This window comes from Erinaceus europaeus, chromosome 2 (assembly GCF_950295315.1).
Source record: "Erinaceus europaeus chromosome 2, mEriEur2.1, whole genome shotgun sequence".
NCBI lineage: Eukaryota > Metazoa > Chordata > Mammalia > Eulipotyphla > Erinaceidae > Erinaceus > Erinaceus europaeus.
In genome coordinates this window covers 193,612,003-193,627,835 of record NC_080163.1, presented here as the reverse complement: position 1 = coordinate 193,627,835, position 15,833 = coordinate 193,612,003, and the positions used below count along the sequence as shown (strand labels likewise).

The window sequence follows — 15,833 nt, the reverse complement described above, 5'->3', positions numbered from 1 at the left end:
GTAAGCCACATGGGAAGGCAGCCGAGTCATTTCCCATGAATATTTAAAATGTGCAGCCTCCTAAACTATCCCAGACTGATGGCCTGGACACTGGTCTGCTGTAGTGGCAACATGGCGCGGCAATTTGCAAATGGAGAAGAGCAACCGAGCATTACTTACTTGTGGTCAAGTTTCTTCATTCCGAATTATTTAGGGGAATTTACTTTCTCTTCTCCACCCCTTCCACGACCCCCCCCCCACACACCGGCTTCTCTTTTTTAACATGGAATACCTTTGCATTATAAGCAGCCTGTCTCCTATTAAAAGTTATTATCTCAAGGAAAAAAAATCCTTTCTCACCAAAGCCAGAACCTAGGAAAGAAGAAGGACTGCCCCAGTTTCCCTCACACTTTTACCATGATCCCGGTTTGTGTGTGTCTGTGAAGTCTGTTAGATAGTTTGTAGAAAACTATCTTTGCATAATACAGTATGACCTTTAGACTTTGTCTCACTACATAGGTATCTATACCTATGGCTACAAGTAATAAGGCCAAGGTGAAGACATTCTTTGAATAGTGATCAATGTGCTTGGGAATGCTGGAGACATCCCTACAGGCTGTTAATATCTTTGTTTTACCATTCTCTAGCAATCTGCTGACACCATTCATTCATCTTCATAGGAACAAGGCACTCAGCAGCCTGCCTCCCTCTCTCTCTCAGTCTCTCTCTCTCTCTCTCCATTTTCCAACAGTTGGCTCTGTATAAATTTGCTTTGGGTGAAATGGATAAGAAGCTTCACCTATCTGGCAACCCCTCCTCCCTCCCATCCCCACCTTATTGATTTAACTTAATACCAAACAGGGAGAAAGAGAGAAAGATTTACTTACCTTTTTTTTATATAGCTCTTTCATACTTGTAAATTGTTGATCCCATAGCTGGTTAACTTCCAAGAGCTGAAATTATTCAAATGTGATAAATCAGCAAAGGATTTCTGCCTACTTGGGGATCTAGTCAAAATTAAATCAAAGAGTGTTAGAGGTATAGTGGTAAGCATAGCTGCCTTCTAAAAATTAAATCATGTTTTGTGGATGCTGAGAGTTTGGGAGTCATGGAGAAGACAGTACTTCTTCTGCAACCTTCTAGATATTTTGATTACATTGAGTGCACTTTAACATTGAGTGCACTTTAACCTTTTCATAATGGTTTACACACGAAACCATTAAGTTAACCATTTATTTAAGTTAAATAAATCTTAGCCAGTCAGCTGTAAAGTTGTCAGCAACTTTATCAACTTAGTTTGGTTATTTAAATTTCCATCTTTGTTCAACTGAGCCAGAATTCAGTAAAAATGTGTAATTATTGATTCTTTTCTGTAATATTAATCAATATATCAAGGCTGTCCATATTTCTCTAAGGACTTAACATTGATTATTCTGAAACATTTCTTCCACCTTTTAAAAACAGAATTTATATTAGTTTCAGAATCTATTTTTTTTTTTGCTTTCTTGCCATCTTGTACTTTTCAAAACAAATCAGTGTGTCATCTATTTAAATTTTGTTTTAATTATGAGAGAGTTGAAGAGCCAAGCATGGCTCTATCATATGCAGAACTGGGCATCAGATTTCCAGTCCCACAGTACTGTGCTTTGAAAAACAGACACCTGCTTTGTAATATATACTCAGTGAATGTATCTCACCTCTTTGAAAATGTGTATTTTTCATGAATAGTAGCTGATAAGGTAATCTTCAGAAATAATTTAGATTCCAGTTTGAAGTATTAAAACATATGTGCTAAACAGAAGGCAGACTAAACACCATGGCCTGCTTTTTAATTCTCTTGTCAAAGAAGCTTGTACCTTTCTTAATCGAGAGAAATGTCAGAGTGGCTTGAGAAATGACACAGTGGGTTAAACATTGGACTCTCAAGTGTGAAGTCCCAAGTTCAATCCCTGGCATTGAATGTGCCAGAGTGATGCACTGTTTTGCTCTCCCCCTCATAAATAAATACATACATAACTAAGTTAATTAATCAATTATTTCTTTTAAAGAGAGCTTTAAACTATCTCCCAGCTTGGAGCTGGGAGATAGTTCATTCAGGGTGTTTAAGTGCTATAGACAGCACCAAGAGACATTCCTTAACATAAAGAATGAAGAAATTGTCCCTAAGGTCACTCAGCCACAGTCTTGCATATACACAATGCCCTATGTTTTCTTCTACTTCCAGGGTAAAAAGAAAGAAATTTCAACACTTTTCAATACGGGACTGATTTCAATAAGACTTGACAAACAGAAGACGGAGGAGGAGGCAGAGGAGGAGGAGGATAGGAAGGAGAAACAGCAGCAACAGTACAACTAGCTACCAAAATGTATGGCAATTACCAGGTAACGCTTCTGCTGGAAAGATATTTGATTATTTGATAATTTAGTAGATGATGTTATAATAAAAATTCCTGTTATTAAATTTGGAATTAATGCTTTTATGCTGTTGCAACATTACTAACTATAGTTTAGTAATTTCCCAAGAAGTCATACTATTTTTATGTAGTATCAAAGAGGTGTAGTAGGCATCATAGAAGAGAACATGAAAAATGCAATATAAGTAATACTTTCGAGGAATACCAAAGGAGACCACCTGGGACTACAACAAGACAGGACTAGAACAACTTCAGGAACCCACCAAACCACTGGTGAGTGCAAACACGTGTAGCTCATGGACAGAGAGGAGCGAGAGATTAAGGAGAGATTAAGTGGCTGCTAACAGTCTGGCAGTTTACCAGATGAAGCACCACCTCCAGTCTGTTTCACCAACAAAAAGATGGCTGAAGGGAGGAGAGGACTCCCCTAAGACTCAGCAAATGGAACTGTGAGTCTCCATTGCTACTGCCCTCAGAATCTGGAGCAGCAGGTGGAGGTCCTGTGCTGACACCAGGGGACAGAGAGGAAACTCAGGAGAAGATCTCTACCTTGGTGGCCTAGTGGTAGGGCTGTGAAAGTCTCTTTGCATAACCACTGGATTATCTCTTCCCCACCCGGCTTTATCTCTTGGTCAGGAGTCAATGATTAAGCTAAGAAGCCTACTTAGAGTTTAAAAGTCCTCAGGCTCCCATAGTGTACAGGGAAAAAAATGAACAAAAGAGGCTTTTAAAGCCACTGTGCTCTAACTCAGGGATTAAAATAGTATTGAAACAACTGTCAATTTCCACAACTGTGAACTCTTTGATTACCTTACACAGACACAAGTCACTCCAGGCAAGAGTGGTCGGGAATTTGAAAAGTACTGCGAGAAGGACCTCATAACATACTATATAAAATGGTTAAACCAACAAGAAGAAATATTAGAGAAATGAACCAGGACAAGAGTCCAGCTAAAAGCTCCGCAAAGGTTTAAGCACAAAATAATGAGGTCAACATCCAAAAACTAGTTAATGAAATAATCACAAGAGTGAGTAAAGAGTTTGAAAAAGTTGTCACCAGAAATGCAGAAACAACAAATGAGACTCTGGAATAAAACACTAATTATCTCCAGGAATACTTTCGGAAAGGAGTGACAGGAATGACAGAATTAGCAGTGTACATACTGCCAGAGTTATCACAATTTCATCTCTTCCTCTGTCAGGATGAATAAAGGGGTTCTAACTTTCAGGAATCTCAGAAAAACAATTCTTAGGTAGCTTTACATAATATTCCTAAATTACCTCTTTTCTCTGCCTTTCCAAGCACTTTATCTTGTGTTCAAGAGAACTTATCAAGTTCTTTCTTCTTGATGATTGAGCACACTTAAAAAAAAAAAGTGAGTGTAACATGAGTCTATAAAATCAATAGGAGAAAAGTTGTTTTTCAGAAATACAGAACATTTGACTAACTCTCTTTTTACACGTTAGTACAATATACTCCTCTAAATGCAACAATCCTGTCACCATAGAGACCTGTCAATCAATATCCTTCATAATACATTGCAGATTGTTTTATATGATTCAATTGTCAGATTCATTCCCTCACAAATAATAAATGTAGCTATACAACAGGCAGTAGAAATTCAGTTCTTATGGATTTAGATGTCAAATCTATACACACAAACATGAAAATTCAGAATATAAAGCTGGTAGAAATCAGGTAAGTCTTGTAGATTCATTTCTAAGATGTTATTTCTGTTGATAGGTTGATTTGATTCTAGAAAAGGTCAGAGGAGCAATAGAATCATCAGGAAATAAAGAACACATACAGTTAAAAGGCAGCCAGATGATTCTAAAACTGTAGTGAATGAGCTACTTCAGTGAATACTGGACAGTTACAATGGTGGGCACTGACATCAAAGCCATCCTGAAAATTTTCCTTTCTAGTTGACTATATTTTGGGAGTATTTTTAGTTTCACAGCAATTGAGATGGTTATGAGAATCTCCATCTATTTCCTCACTGATTTTCAACATCCTCCCCCCGCCAGCAGGATAACACATATATTGTAGTCAGTAAATCAACACTGACACATTTTAATCATCCCAAGTCACATTTTACATTAAGGTTCATAGCTGATGTGCATTCAGGGGGTTTAGACAAATATCTGATGATAGGTTACCATTGTCATAAATCACATAGGATAATTCCATGGCCCTAACTTATTTTGTCCTCTACTTATTCCTACTCTGTTGTTTTTTGAGATTTATTTATTTGTGAGAGAGAGGAGAGAAGGAGGGAGGAAAAATCAGGTTATCACTCACTCTGGTACATGTGATGATGGGAACTGACCTTAATGCCAGGGACTGAGCTCAAGACTTCATACTTGATAGTCCAATGCTTTATCCATTGCAACACTTTCTGGATTGCAACTTGTTTTTTTTTTTTTAAATGTATTCTGGAGTCTCATGCATGTGGAATACTACCACTCACGGGTCAATTTTTTCATTCTTTTTATGTTAGATAGAGGGGAGGAAAGAGAGAAGTGAGAGAAACACACACACACACACAGAAAGAGAAGGAGTGAGGGAGAGAGAGAAAGAGAGAGAGAGAGGCAACAATACTGGTCCATCAGCAGTGAAGTTTCTTCTGGTGTCTTGGTGCTTCCACATGGTGTTAGGGCTCAACCATGGGTGTCTCACCCATGGTAAGGCTGGTGCTCTACCACCCATTTTTCAATAAATTCTGGTCCCTGTACATCATATTTAATAACTATGCTGGACTATTAGGGTTCATAATAAAGTTCAAGGTTCTTCCATTCCAGATCATACCTTAAGACATGGGTCTAAGGTCCTCAAAATATCTTCTCTTTATTTTTATCAAGCACTGTTATTGATGTAAACAAACAGAAATCTATAACCAGCAAATGTTTTTATGACCCTGCCTTGTGTGAGTCCAGATTAAAAGCCATCAAATCATATGCATTTGTTTGCTCTATGTAGTTTTCTCTGGAAAAAAATTATAAAATGTTTTGACTCTCAATATCTATTTTGTAAAGAATTCCTGAATTGCTAGCTACTAAATCTGCAGATGAGAGAGAAAACACAGTGACAAGAATGCTTTTGTAAGGCCTACATGCACCAGGAGAGGTGTTTTGGGAGATTAACATTTTACCATGTTTTGTATCTCAAGTAGATACTAAAATAAAGCGAGATCAATCTAAGACAGCGTTTTGGGGCACTTTTCATATATCATTGCTTCACTTTCTACTTGCTAATGAAGAGATGTGACTGATATTGCAACAGGTACCAAGATTTCTAATCACTGGCTCCACAGAGAGTCTACTTTCAAAACAATCATTCATTTCTTGTTAAGTGTAATCTGTGTCCAAAGTTTCTGGGCATTGTATTCTCTTATTTATCACCTGGAACAGCTTCTAAGATACTCAAATTCTGACATGCCTGTTAGTTTCCTACATAAGTTGGTTAACTCTAAGGAAAAAAAAACAAACTTCAAGAAAGTAGATTCAAGGGGCCAGCCGGGTGGTGGTACACCTGGTTGACGGCACATGTTATAATGCACAAGGACTCAGGTTCAATACCCCGCTTCCCACCTTCAGGAGGAAAGCTTTGCAAGTGGTGAAGCAGGGCTGCAGGTACCTCTCTTTCTCTCTCCTTCTCTATCTCCCCCTCCCTCTCAATTTCTAGCTGTCTATATCCAATAAAAGCAAATAAAGGGGGGCCAGGCGGTAGCGCAGAGGGTTAAGCCAACATGGCATAAAGCACAAGGGCTGGTGTAAGGATCCTAGTTCTAGCCCCCAGCTCGCCATCTGCAGGGAGGTCACTTCACAAGCAGTGAAATAGGTTTGTGGGTGCCATTTTTTTCTCTCCCCCTCTCTGTCTTCTCGTCCTCTCTTGATTTCTCTATGTCCTATCCAATAACAATGACAGCAATAACAACAGCAATAATAACAACAATGATAAACAAAAAGGGAAAAAGTAGCCTCCAGGAGCAGTGGATTTGTAGTGTAAGCACTGAGCCCTAGTAATAACCCTGGAAGCAAAAAAAAGCAAATAAAGTTAATACGAAAATTTAAAAAAGAAAGTAGATTCATTCTTTCAGTTGGGAAACATATTTCAGTAACCTTAATTGGACAAGAACTATAGTATTTTTGTATTCATACGTATGTATTTTATGATATTTCTATCTAGAGTGAGGTAATATTATTTAAAAAATATATTATTTATTTATTATTGGATAGAGACAGAGAGAAATTGGGAGGGGAGAGTAAGATAGAGAAGGAGAGAGACCTGTAGCTCTACTTCATCACTTGTGAAGCTTTCCTCTTAAAGGTGAGGGCTAGGGACTAAAACCTGGGTCCTTAGGCACGGTAGTGTGTGCACTCAATCAGATGTACTACCATCCAGCCCCATGAAATATTCTCAAATTTTATGTTGAGTCAGGTTCCTCTAAGAGCAAAATATAGAGCCCAGAGAGTCAGGTTGCTGAAAGGAATTGGATAGGATAGATAGATATTCTTCTGGCTTTGGAAGAGAAGAAATAACTTCAAGGGTCAAAAGAAACATAGCAGGCAATCAGATATTTTATCTTTGGTAAATAACATAGGCTAAAACTTGATAGCAGATCTTAGCTCAAGTGAGCCCAATCGTCACTATCTGCTCTTGCTAACCATTATACACTTAGCCATTAGAAATGCTATTGGAGTCCGATATAGCCAATTAGTCCCCTGAAAATCTGTGTCCTTACCTCCACATTCTCCATAGAACCTTCTGCAGTGTTCATTCTCCTTGTGTCCTGTAGGAAATAGGTCCCGGAAATCGCTTTTCCTGGAGTCTTGGAAAGCAGGAAAGAGAGAGAAAGTGTGAGAAGTCTCTTGTGGTGTCTTTGAAGCTGAGACCAAATATTAAAAAAAAAAAAAAAGTTGAAAGACCCCACAGATCAGGATAGAAAAGAACAGCAGCAGCTTTTCATTACATATGAACAGAAGTGACCCTGAATGTGAATTACACCAAGTAAGGTTACAAGCACAGCCACTGTGACTTTAACTTTTCTCTTCCAAATCGGGATTTCCCAGGATGTCTCAAGCAGGCAGGCCCTCCATGACTAAGAGAGAGGCAGATAATCTGCACTATGGTATGTAAATTGTCATTCTTCCTTTACCGGCAGTTTCTCCCACTACAGGAGGAAGTTACCACAAAAGCCTGGCTGGGCCAAACCTTTCCTCAGAAGCCTAACAATCTTATAACTTCATTGTACTTCCCAGAGCCATTAGGTAACTGATGACTATTTGACAACTGTGTGACCTGCATCCCCAAAGGCAAGATATTCTGGCAGTGCCTTCCCAATGTGATTTAGCTGTGTAAAACTTAATGAGCCCTACATAATTGTCTAAGTGCTTCTCATTCTTATGGAAATAAAAGAGGACAACTCCTGACAAAATGGGAATTGTTTGCAAATTTAATCTTCTAGAATGGCGGAAAGTTTAAACTTCTCAAGTTTAAAGTTATCTTTTCCACATGTCCAAATATTTCTCAAGACTCCATGGAAGTTAAATTCTTCCTTTTTGTTTTTTTTTCTCTCTCTCTCATCACTCTTCTCTTTCCTTTTCTTCTTCTTCCTTTCCTTCTCTCTTTCTTTCTTTCTCTCTCCCTCTCTTTCTTTCTTCTTTCTTTCTTTCTTTCTTTCTTTCTTTCTTTCTTTCTTCTTTCTTTCTTTTTCTTCCTTCCTCCCACCCTCCCTTCCTTCCTTCCTTTCTTCCCTTTTTTCGTCTTTCCCTTTCTTGTCATTTTACAGGGCGTAGATAAGAGCAAAGGAAGACAAATACTTGTAACCATAAAAATAGCTTTAATGGAGCCTAGAACTTCTCCCCCTAAATCTATATATATCCAGGTGGTAGCGCAGCAGGTTAAGTGCACATGGCGTGAAGCACAAGGACTGGTGTAAGGATCCTGGTTCAAGCACCCGACTCCCCACCTGCGGGGGGGGGGGGCACTTCACAGGTGGTGAAGCAGGTCTGCAGGTGTCTATCTTTCTCTCCCCCTCTCTGTCTTCACCTCCTCTCTCCATTTATCTCTATGCTATCCAGCAACAACAGCTATGGCAACAATAAAAATAACAAGGGCAACAAAAATGGGAAAATAGCCTCCAGGAGCAGTGGATTCATATGACAGGAAGAAATTGAGAGGGAAGACAGGGAGAGAGAGAGAGAGACACCTGCAGCACTGCCTCACCACTTGTGAAGCTTTCCCCCTGCAGGTAGGGACAAAGAGATTGAAGCCAGGTCCTTGCCCATGGTAATATGTCACTCTACCAAGTGTCACACTGCCTGGCCCCACAGAAAACCTCTTTCTAGATTTGGAAGAGAGGAAGCATGAGAAGAAGCAGGCATACCAGAAGAAAAGAGTGTGTCTCAAAAAGGAGGCAAGAAAGAATTTCCAGTGAATCACTTATTTTACATAGTTCTTTCTGCCTCCCTATAAGACAGCCACTTGCATGTTGGATAAATCCTGAAACTCACAAAAATCACTCAGGATACGGGTATGGCTGGTGTGTCCAGGGCATGACCCTCCCTCTCCCCTTTTGTATCCTCTCCAGTGTTCCAAGTGCTCCAAGCAGCTGGAATTCCCTGTTTTCTCCTGTGAGTCATGTGCCTTAGTCTATGTTGATCTTTTCCCCTGGAACGCTTTCCTCTCTGGGCCTCCTTCCGCCTGGTAAGCCAGGAAACATAGCTGATGCTGGTACCCTGCCTCTAGCCCAATGTTAGCTCTTCCATCCCCTCTGGCAGAACGCTTTACCTGACATCTACAATCACTTATAGTATATGCATGTGTGTAACACCTCTGTGTTCACTGCAGTGGTGCGAAACACAAGTTCCTGCAGGAGTAAATTGATCAATATTTACATATAAAGTTTATGGACATTTTGCTAGGGGTGTGGTGGTGGTGGTCGTGGTGGTGGTGGTGGTGGTGGTGGTGGTGGTGATGTGTGTGTGTGTGTGTGTGTGTGTGTGTGTGTGTGTGTGTGTTTACTTTCTTTCGGTTTCTTGGTCTTGTTTGGGGGGGGGCGGGGAATGCAGTAGAAAGATTTGGAGTGGTGTTTCCTTAAGATCATATCCAAAAATCCAGGTGGGAATCAAACTGTTCAGAGGTCAGAAATTAAAAGTTAGAACTCGTGGATGATGAGATTTTAGGGGCTCTGAGCAGAGATTTCCTGGCCTCTGACACCTTATTAACACTAAAATCTGTCCATATGAGAAGAAAGAACAAACTATATCATAAAATACACAAGCACATGCATGCACACACACACACACACACACACACACACACCGACCCCCCCCCCACCCACAGATGCACACCTATAGTTACAAGTAGTTTTAAGGATCACGTCCATCTTTTTTTTTTTCCTCCAGGGTTATTGCTGGGGCTCAGTGCCTGCACCATGAACCCTCTATTCCTGGAGAATATTTTTTTCCCTTTTTGTTGCCCTTGTTGTCTTATCATTGTTGTATTATTGTTGTTATTAATGCCATTATTGTTGGATAGGACAGAGACAAATGGAGAGAGGAGGGGAAGACAGAGGGGGAGAAAAAGATAGACACCTGCAGACCTGCTTCACTGCTTGTGAAGCGACTCCCCCTGAAGGTGGGGGGCTGGAGGCTTGAACTGGGATCCTCACCCCAGTCCTTGTGCTTCATGCCAACTGTGCTTAACCCATTGTGCTAACACCCAACCCCCGATCTCTTCCGTCTTATCTGTGCCTCTGGTAATGATAACCCAGTGGATATTATAACATTAACATAGAGAAGTGGCTTGGAGGCACATTTTCTTGCCAAGTAAAGAAATCCTTGTTTTGTCTTTTGGGTTTCCTCTGTATCAGTATCCTAGTGCACACACAATGATTTGACATGAGGGTCTTATCTGTAAGGTCTTCTTCTTATTATTAGTTTTAAAATTTTTATTGTGGTAACAGGGTTACTTTTTTGTATATGTTAGTATTTAATTTTAAAATGTATTTATTTTTATTGGGGAGGGGCTAGTGGCTAATAGTATAGTCTTTAACAAATAGGCACAGCCTCTCATCTGCCCTTGATAGGTGTCTATAACACACACCAGGACCCAGATGTCCCTTCCTTTCTCTTTTTCCCCAGAGCCCTTGGCTTTGTTATAATACACGACAGCTAGTCCAACCTTATGTTTACCCTTAGTGTCCTTTATTCTCAAGTTCCACTTAGAAATGTACTGGTCTTTCTCTTTCTGTTTTGTCTCACTCAACAAAATACCTTCAAGTTCTGACCAAGATATTGCCAAGGAGATGACTTCCTGATTTTTAACCCGTGCATAGTACCCCCATTGTATATATGTACCATATTCAGTCCTAGTCTCGGCTTCTATTGGTCTCAGGTGATCTTTGATATTCCTTGTTGACCAGGGAGAGGAGAGGAAAGAAACACAGTACCCCTCTGCTTCACGGAACACAACAACCCACAAAAGAATGAAAACAACACTTTCTCTGGGGTCTCTGAATTAGAAGTAATCATGAGGAAGTCTCGCCAAATTTTCAAACATCTGCTTCCTTTGAATGCATTTTCTTTTTATTCACTTTATAGATATTCTCTCTCTTTGTCTCTCTCTCTCTCTCCCCTCCCCGCCTTGGTTCCCATGATTATTTCACTGAGGCTTTATGCCTGCATGAGTCCACTGTTCATGACAGATACTTATTTTACTTCTTAGATAAATGTTAAGAGAAAGTAGGAGATAGGGAGAGAGAGAGAAGAAACAAACAAACAAACAAACATGACAGCACTGTTCCAGCCCTTTCTGATGCTTCCCCTTTGCATAATGCTCCCACGTGGTAGCCTGAGGCTCAACCCCTGGTCCTTGTTCATAATGATGTTTGCGCTTTACTTGGTGAGCCATCTCCCAGCCCCTGTATTTCACCACTCTCAATCTTGGTTATGTGATTTTACATCAAACATAACATCTTTAATTTTTTTCCCTTAATCTTGTCTAATATTTAGGGAAGAAACAAAATAAATAAGGAAGGGTTGGGTGGTGACACACCTGGTTGAGTGCACATGTTATATTGTGCAAGGACCAGGGTTCAAGCCGCAGGTCCCCACCTGTGGGGGGAAAGCTTCACGAGTGTTGAAGTAGAGCTGCAGGTGTCTGTCTCTTTCCCACTCTATCTTCTCCTTCCTCTCAATTTCTGGCTTTGTCTATCCAATAAATAAATAAAAATAATAAAAAGAAAAAAATAAAATAAATAAATAAATAAGGACATATGCCAGGTGATATTGTTTTTTTTACAGGGACAACGATTCTTCAGTAATATTTCCTACATTTTCATAGTTCTTTATTAAACTTTATGAAGCAAGTTAATATCTTCAAGCATTAGTTGATGCCCTTCCAAACACACATTGCTCTTTGTATATTGTAACTAGTTTTTTTTTTTTTCTCAGTGAGGACATCTTTTGCCTTAGAACTGACTAAGTTGGTCATAGAACGCAAAGGAGAAATATGCTCAAAATAAGTTCTCCAGGTTCTGGAGACCGTCTTGAAAAGCAAAGCTTTGAACTGTGAGAAATAGTATTTCTGAAAAGAATACAAATTTTAAGCATGTAAGTCTTATGCTTTACCACCTGAACTATTTTCCTGACTGATCAGGTGTGCTTCCTTATAATAAATATCTACTGCTTATGGACTGTGTACTTGGCACTGTGTGGGGCATGAGGACATAGCAAATAGCAATACACATGTCTTTTCTGCTTCATTGAAAAGAAAAAACCTGAAGAGTACAGGTGACCCCCACAATTACTGGTGGAATTTTTTCAGACTCCATTTCTCCAGTGTGATCAGCCTGGTTACCTCTAATGACTGAAACCATTTCACTTCAAGGAGAATCATTTCAATATCATATGCATAGATCTGAACACTATGATTATATACTAAAAAGTATAATAAGATCTATAAAAGAACCAAAGATAACCCACTAAAAAAGTGGGACAGCTTCTCCCAATCCATACCGTTTGATACTGCACCTGCTGTGCTCAACCAAATCAATGCAACCAGTACCACCATGACCCATTTCACTTCAGACTGTGTGTAGAGACACTGGGCGTGGGATGTCAACTATTTGGCCTCATTATTCTGGTGAGACCTTTCCTAGCTCACAGGACTCCTCAATTCTATTTTGGGTGGTGCACTTCCTAACAAAGCCACAGAACCTAGATATAGACCAGGGCCCACGAGATAGAGCACATGTGCACATGTATCCCTAAGGGAGGGGAAAATATAGACCTTAATGTTCAAGTGCACAATAGTTTGCAGTGACTCAGTAAGTGCAGCAAGCAAGTAGAAAGACCAAAACAGACACTTAAAAAAAACAAAAAACTAAGTACCATAATCAAATAATTTCTACTTAGACCTAGATACCCTTCTCACCTACTTCCTATTTCACTTCCTTCAATCACTCCAAGACAAACAAAAGTTGGATAAGGACAAGAGGACAGCATACTTTAATGATGGCTCTTTTGGTCACTACCAACCCACCCCATCATCCGGGTACTTAGTCAGGGGATTCTGGGATTCCCACATAGACATGATGGGCCTAGAGCTCTAACATATCCCTCTCTCCATTGTCACTGGTCATCTCCTTTAGTAACAACATAGTAGACTCTCTTGTGGGCTTCTATAGTACCTTGCCCCCAATGTGCGTCAACAATGGTAGGGACGCCCCACTCTTCTAAGGGAGGTTGGTTCAACATACTCTGCCACTCAAGAAATACTGGTCCTACAATGAAGGCAACCTAGCTATAACCCACAGAATGAGAGGTCAGACCTATATGGATGCAGAGGCTACACAGACTCCTGTGCTTTATATGGTTCCCAGATCAAATTGATGGGATATACAGTTAGCATTATTTATATATTTTTCCCATATTTGGAAGCTACCTTCTGCCAAGATCCAGCTTTCTAGTCCTATTTACAACTCTGACACCATCTCCCCAGACAATAAATACCTTTAGCCCACCTGCATTTTAGCTGCCGGGCTCAGGCAAACATCAGTAAAGTCATGGGCCCCTTGTAATATACCCAAAATAGACATACTAGCTTTTCCCAAAATGGAGACCCCAAATCTCATCTTCTATATTCTTGCCCTTAGGTTTCTAATTATTAAGCAATTTGTTCTGCTTTATATCTTAATGCTTTTCCAGTTGCAAATGCTACCCTTATGCCAACCTGACTTCTTTGGGCAAATGACCCCACCATGTACCCTGGAACCCCACCTTTCCAGAGCCCTGTCCCACTAGATAAAGAGAGAGACAGTCTGGGAGTTGACCTGCCAGTGCCCATGTCCAGCTGACAAGAAATTGCAGAAGCCAGACGTCCCACCTTCTGTACCCCATAGTGATCCTGGGTCCATGCTCCTAGAGGAATAAAGAATAGGAAAGCTTCCAATAGAGGGGATAGGATGCAGATTTCTGGTGGTGGGAAATATGTGAAATTGTACCCCTCTTGACCTACGGTCTTGTTGATCATTATTAAAAAAAAAAAAAAGTGGGCCAAGGAACTAAACAGACAGTTTTCTAAAGAGATCCACATGGCCCACAGACACATGAAGAAATGCTCCACTTCACTTATCATTAGAGAAATGCAAATTAAAACTACACTGAGATACCATTTCACATCTGAGAGAATGGCTTCCATCAACAAACCAAATAATGACAGGTGTTGGAGAGGTTGTGGAGAAAAGGGAACTCTGCTACATTTCTAGTGGGAATGAAAACTGATGCAGACTCTTTGGAAGACTGTACTGAGAGTCCTTAAATAAAAATGGAAATACCTGATGACCCAGTAATACCACTCTTAGGCATTAATACATTGGAATGTTAAGTACTAATTAAAAGGGACGTATGCACCCCTATGTTCATAGCTGCATTATTCACAATAGCCAAAGTGTAGAAGAAGCTTAAATGCTCAACAACAAATGACTAGATAAGGCAGCTATGGGATATATATATTCATTCCATGGACTATTACTCTGCAATCAAAAAAGATTATATTGTGTCCTTTGGAACAAGGTGGATGGAACTGGAGATGATTATGCTTAGTGAAGTGAGTGAAGAGATGAAAGACAACTGCCAGATGGTTTGAATCCTATGTAAAATCTAGAGATCTGATTTACATGAATTTTCCAAAAACAAAACAAAACAAAAATAATAATACTAATGCAAACAAAACAGAAGCAAGAAAACTGTAACATTAGTAAGAGCTCTGGTGGTTCTCTTTGGTAGGTGGGAGGGTGCAGATACAGACCTTTGTTGGTGGGTGTGATGTGGAAGTATACATTGTAATCTCACAATCCTGTAATAAACTACACTTACCAAATAAAAAAATTTTAAAAAGCATGTGTCTGTACAAATGATGTAGAGCTTATGGGACGCTAATGTTTCACTGAAACACATGTCATAGAAAGAGTGTGCTTCAGGAGTCTTTTATGCATAAATGGCTCTATTTAATTTTCATTTTTATAATCTTCTTATTTATTTATTATCATATAGAGACAAAGAGAAATTGAGAGGGGGGATAGAGATAGGGAAAGAGACAGAGAGACACTTGAACCCTTGCTTCACCATTCATGAAGCTTTCCACCTGCAGGTGAGGACCAGGGCTTGAACCCAGGTCCTTATGTATTGTAATGTGTGCAATTAACCAGGTGTGCTACCATCTGGCCCTCATAAATGGTTCTGACACAAAAGAAAATCTCTTGCCATGCCAGCCTGAAAATTTGCAGAATTGGAACACTAATCTCTAATAATAATAGGAAAAGTGTTTGATAAAGTAAATCTTACAGCCTGAGAGGTGGCATAGTGAATACAGCACTGGATTTTCAAGCACAAGGGGTTGAGTTTGATCCCTGACATTGCAAATGTCACAGTTAAAACTGGCCTCATTTTCTGCCACTTAGGCCAGAATTTCTTAAGGAAATGAGACTTGCTACTCTTTGTGACTCAGGCCTTGCTACCTGCCCACACCCCAAAAAGTACTAAATAAGATAAAAAGAATCTTACAATGATGCCTTTCATGTGGCAGGTAAAAATTAGGATGCAATGAACATCTCTCTGTGATTCGACAGTACTCACTAAATGTGCTTTCCCCTGCGTCCACTAATGAAATTCTTTCTAAGCCAAGTAGAAGAGGCATACTGAGAGGAAAGGCCTGGCATTAAGGCATTTGATCCCAAAACTCAGCTTGGGCTTGGAAGTCCCTCTGAGGAATCCATATCATGTCATTAAGTTAAAACATATATATATATATATATATATATATATATATATATATATATATATATATATATATATATGGATCACATCACGTTTGCTTAAGCAAGTCTCAGAAATGGTGATATCCATGGCATCTCCCAAACCAAAATATTGCTT

At 39.7% G+C, this 15,833-nt stretch overlaps 1 protein-coding gene across 2 annotated transcripts in view; it reads right to left on the bottom strand.

Moving 5' to 3' along the window:
- The window catches only part of TNIP3 (TNFAIP3 interacting protein 3), a 96,287-nt gene that overhangs the window by 35,312 nt on the left and 45,142 nt on the right, over positions 1–15,833 (bottom strand). Inside the window, exons 3-5 of one of the 2 annotated variants that reach the window (XM_060186084.1) lie at positions 7,139–7,225; positions 3,675–3,755; positions 867–932 (exon numbers count right to left, since the gene is read on the bottom strand). In XM_060186084.1, coding sequence (XP_060042067.1) covers positions 867–932; positions 3,675–3,755; positions 7,139–7,225 — 234 coding nt within the window. Of the gene's footprint in view, positions 1–866; positions 933–3,674; positions 3,756–7,138; positions 7,648–15,833 lie in introns of those variants that run through there. The other variant, XM_060186083.1, reaches the window with a different exon arrangement.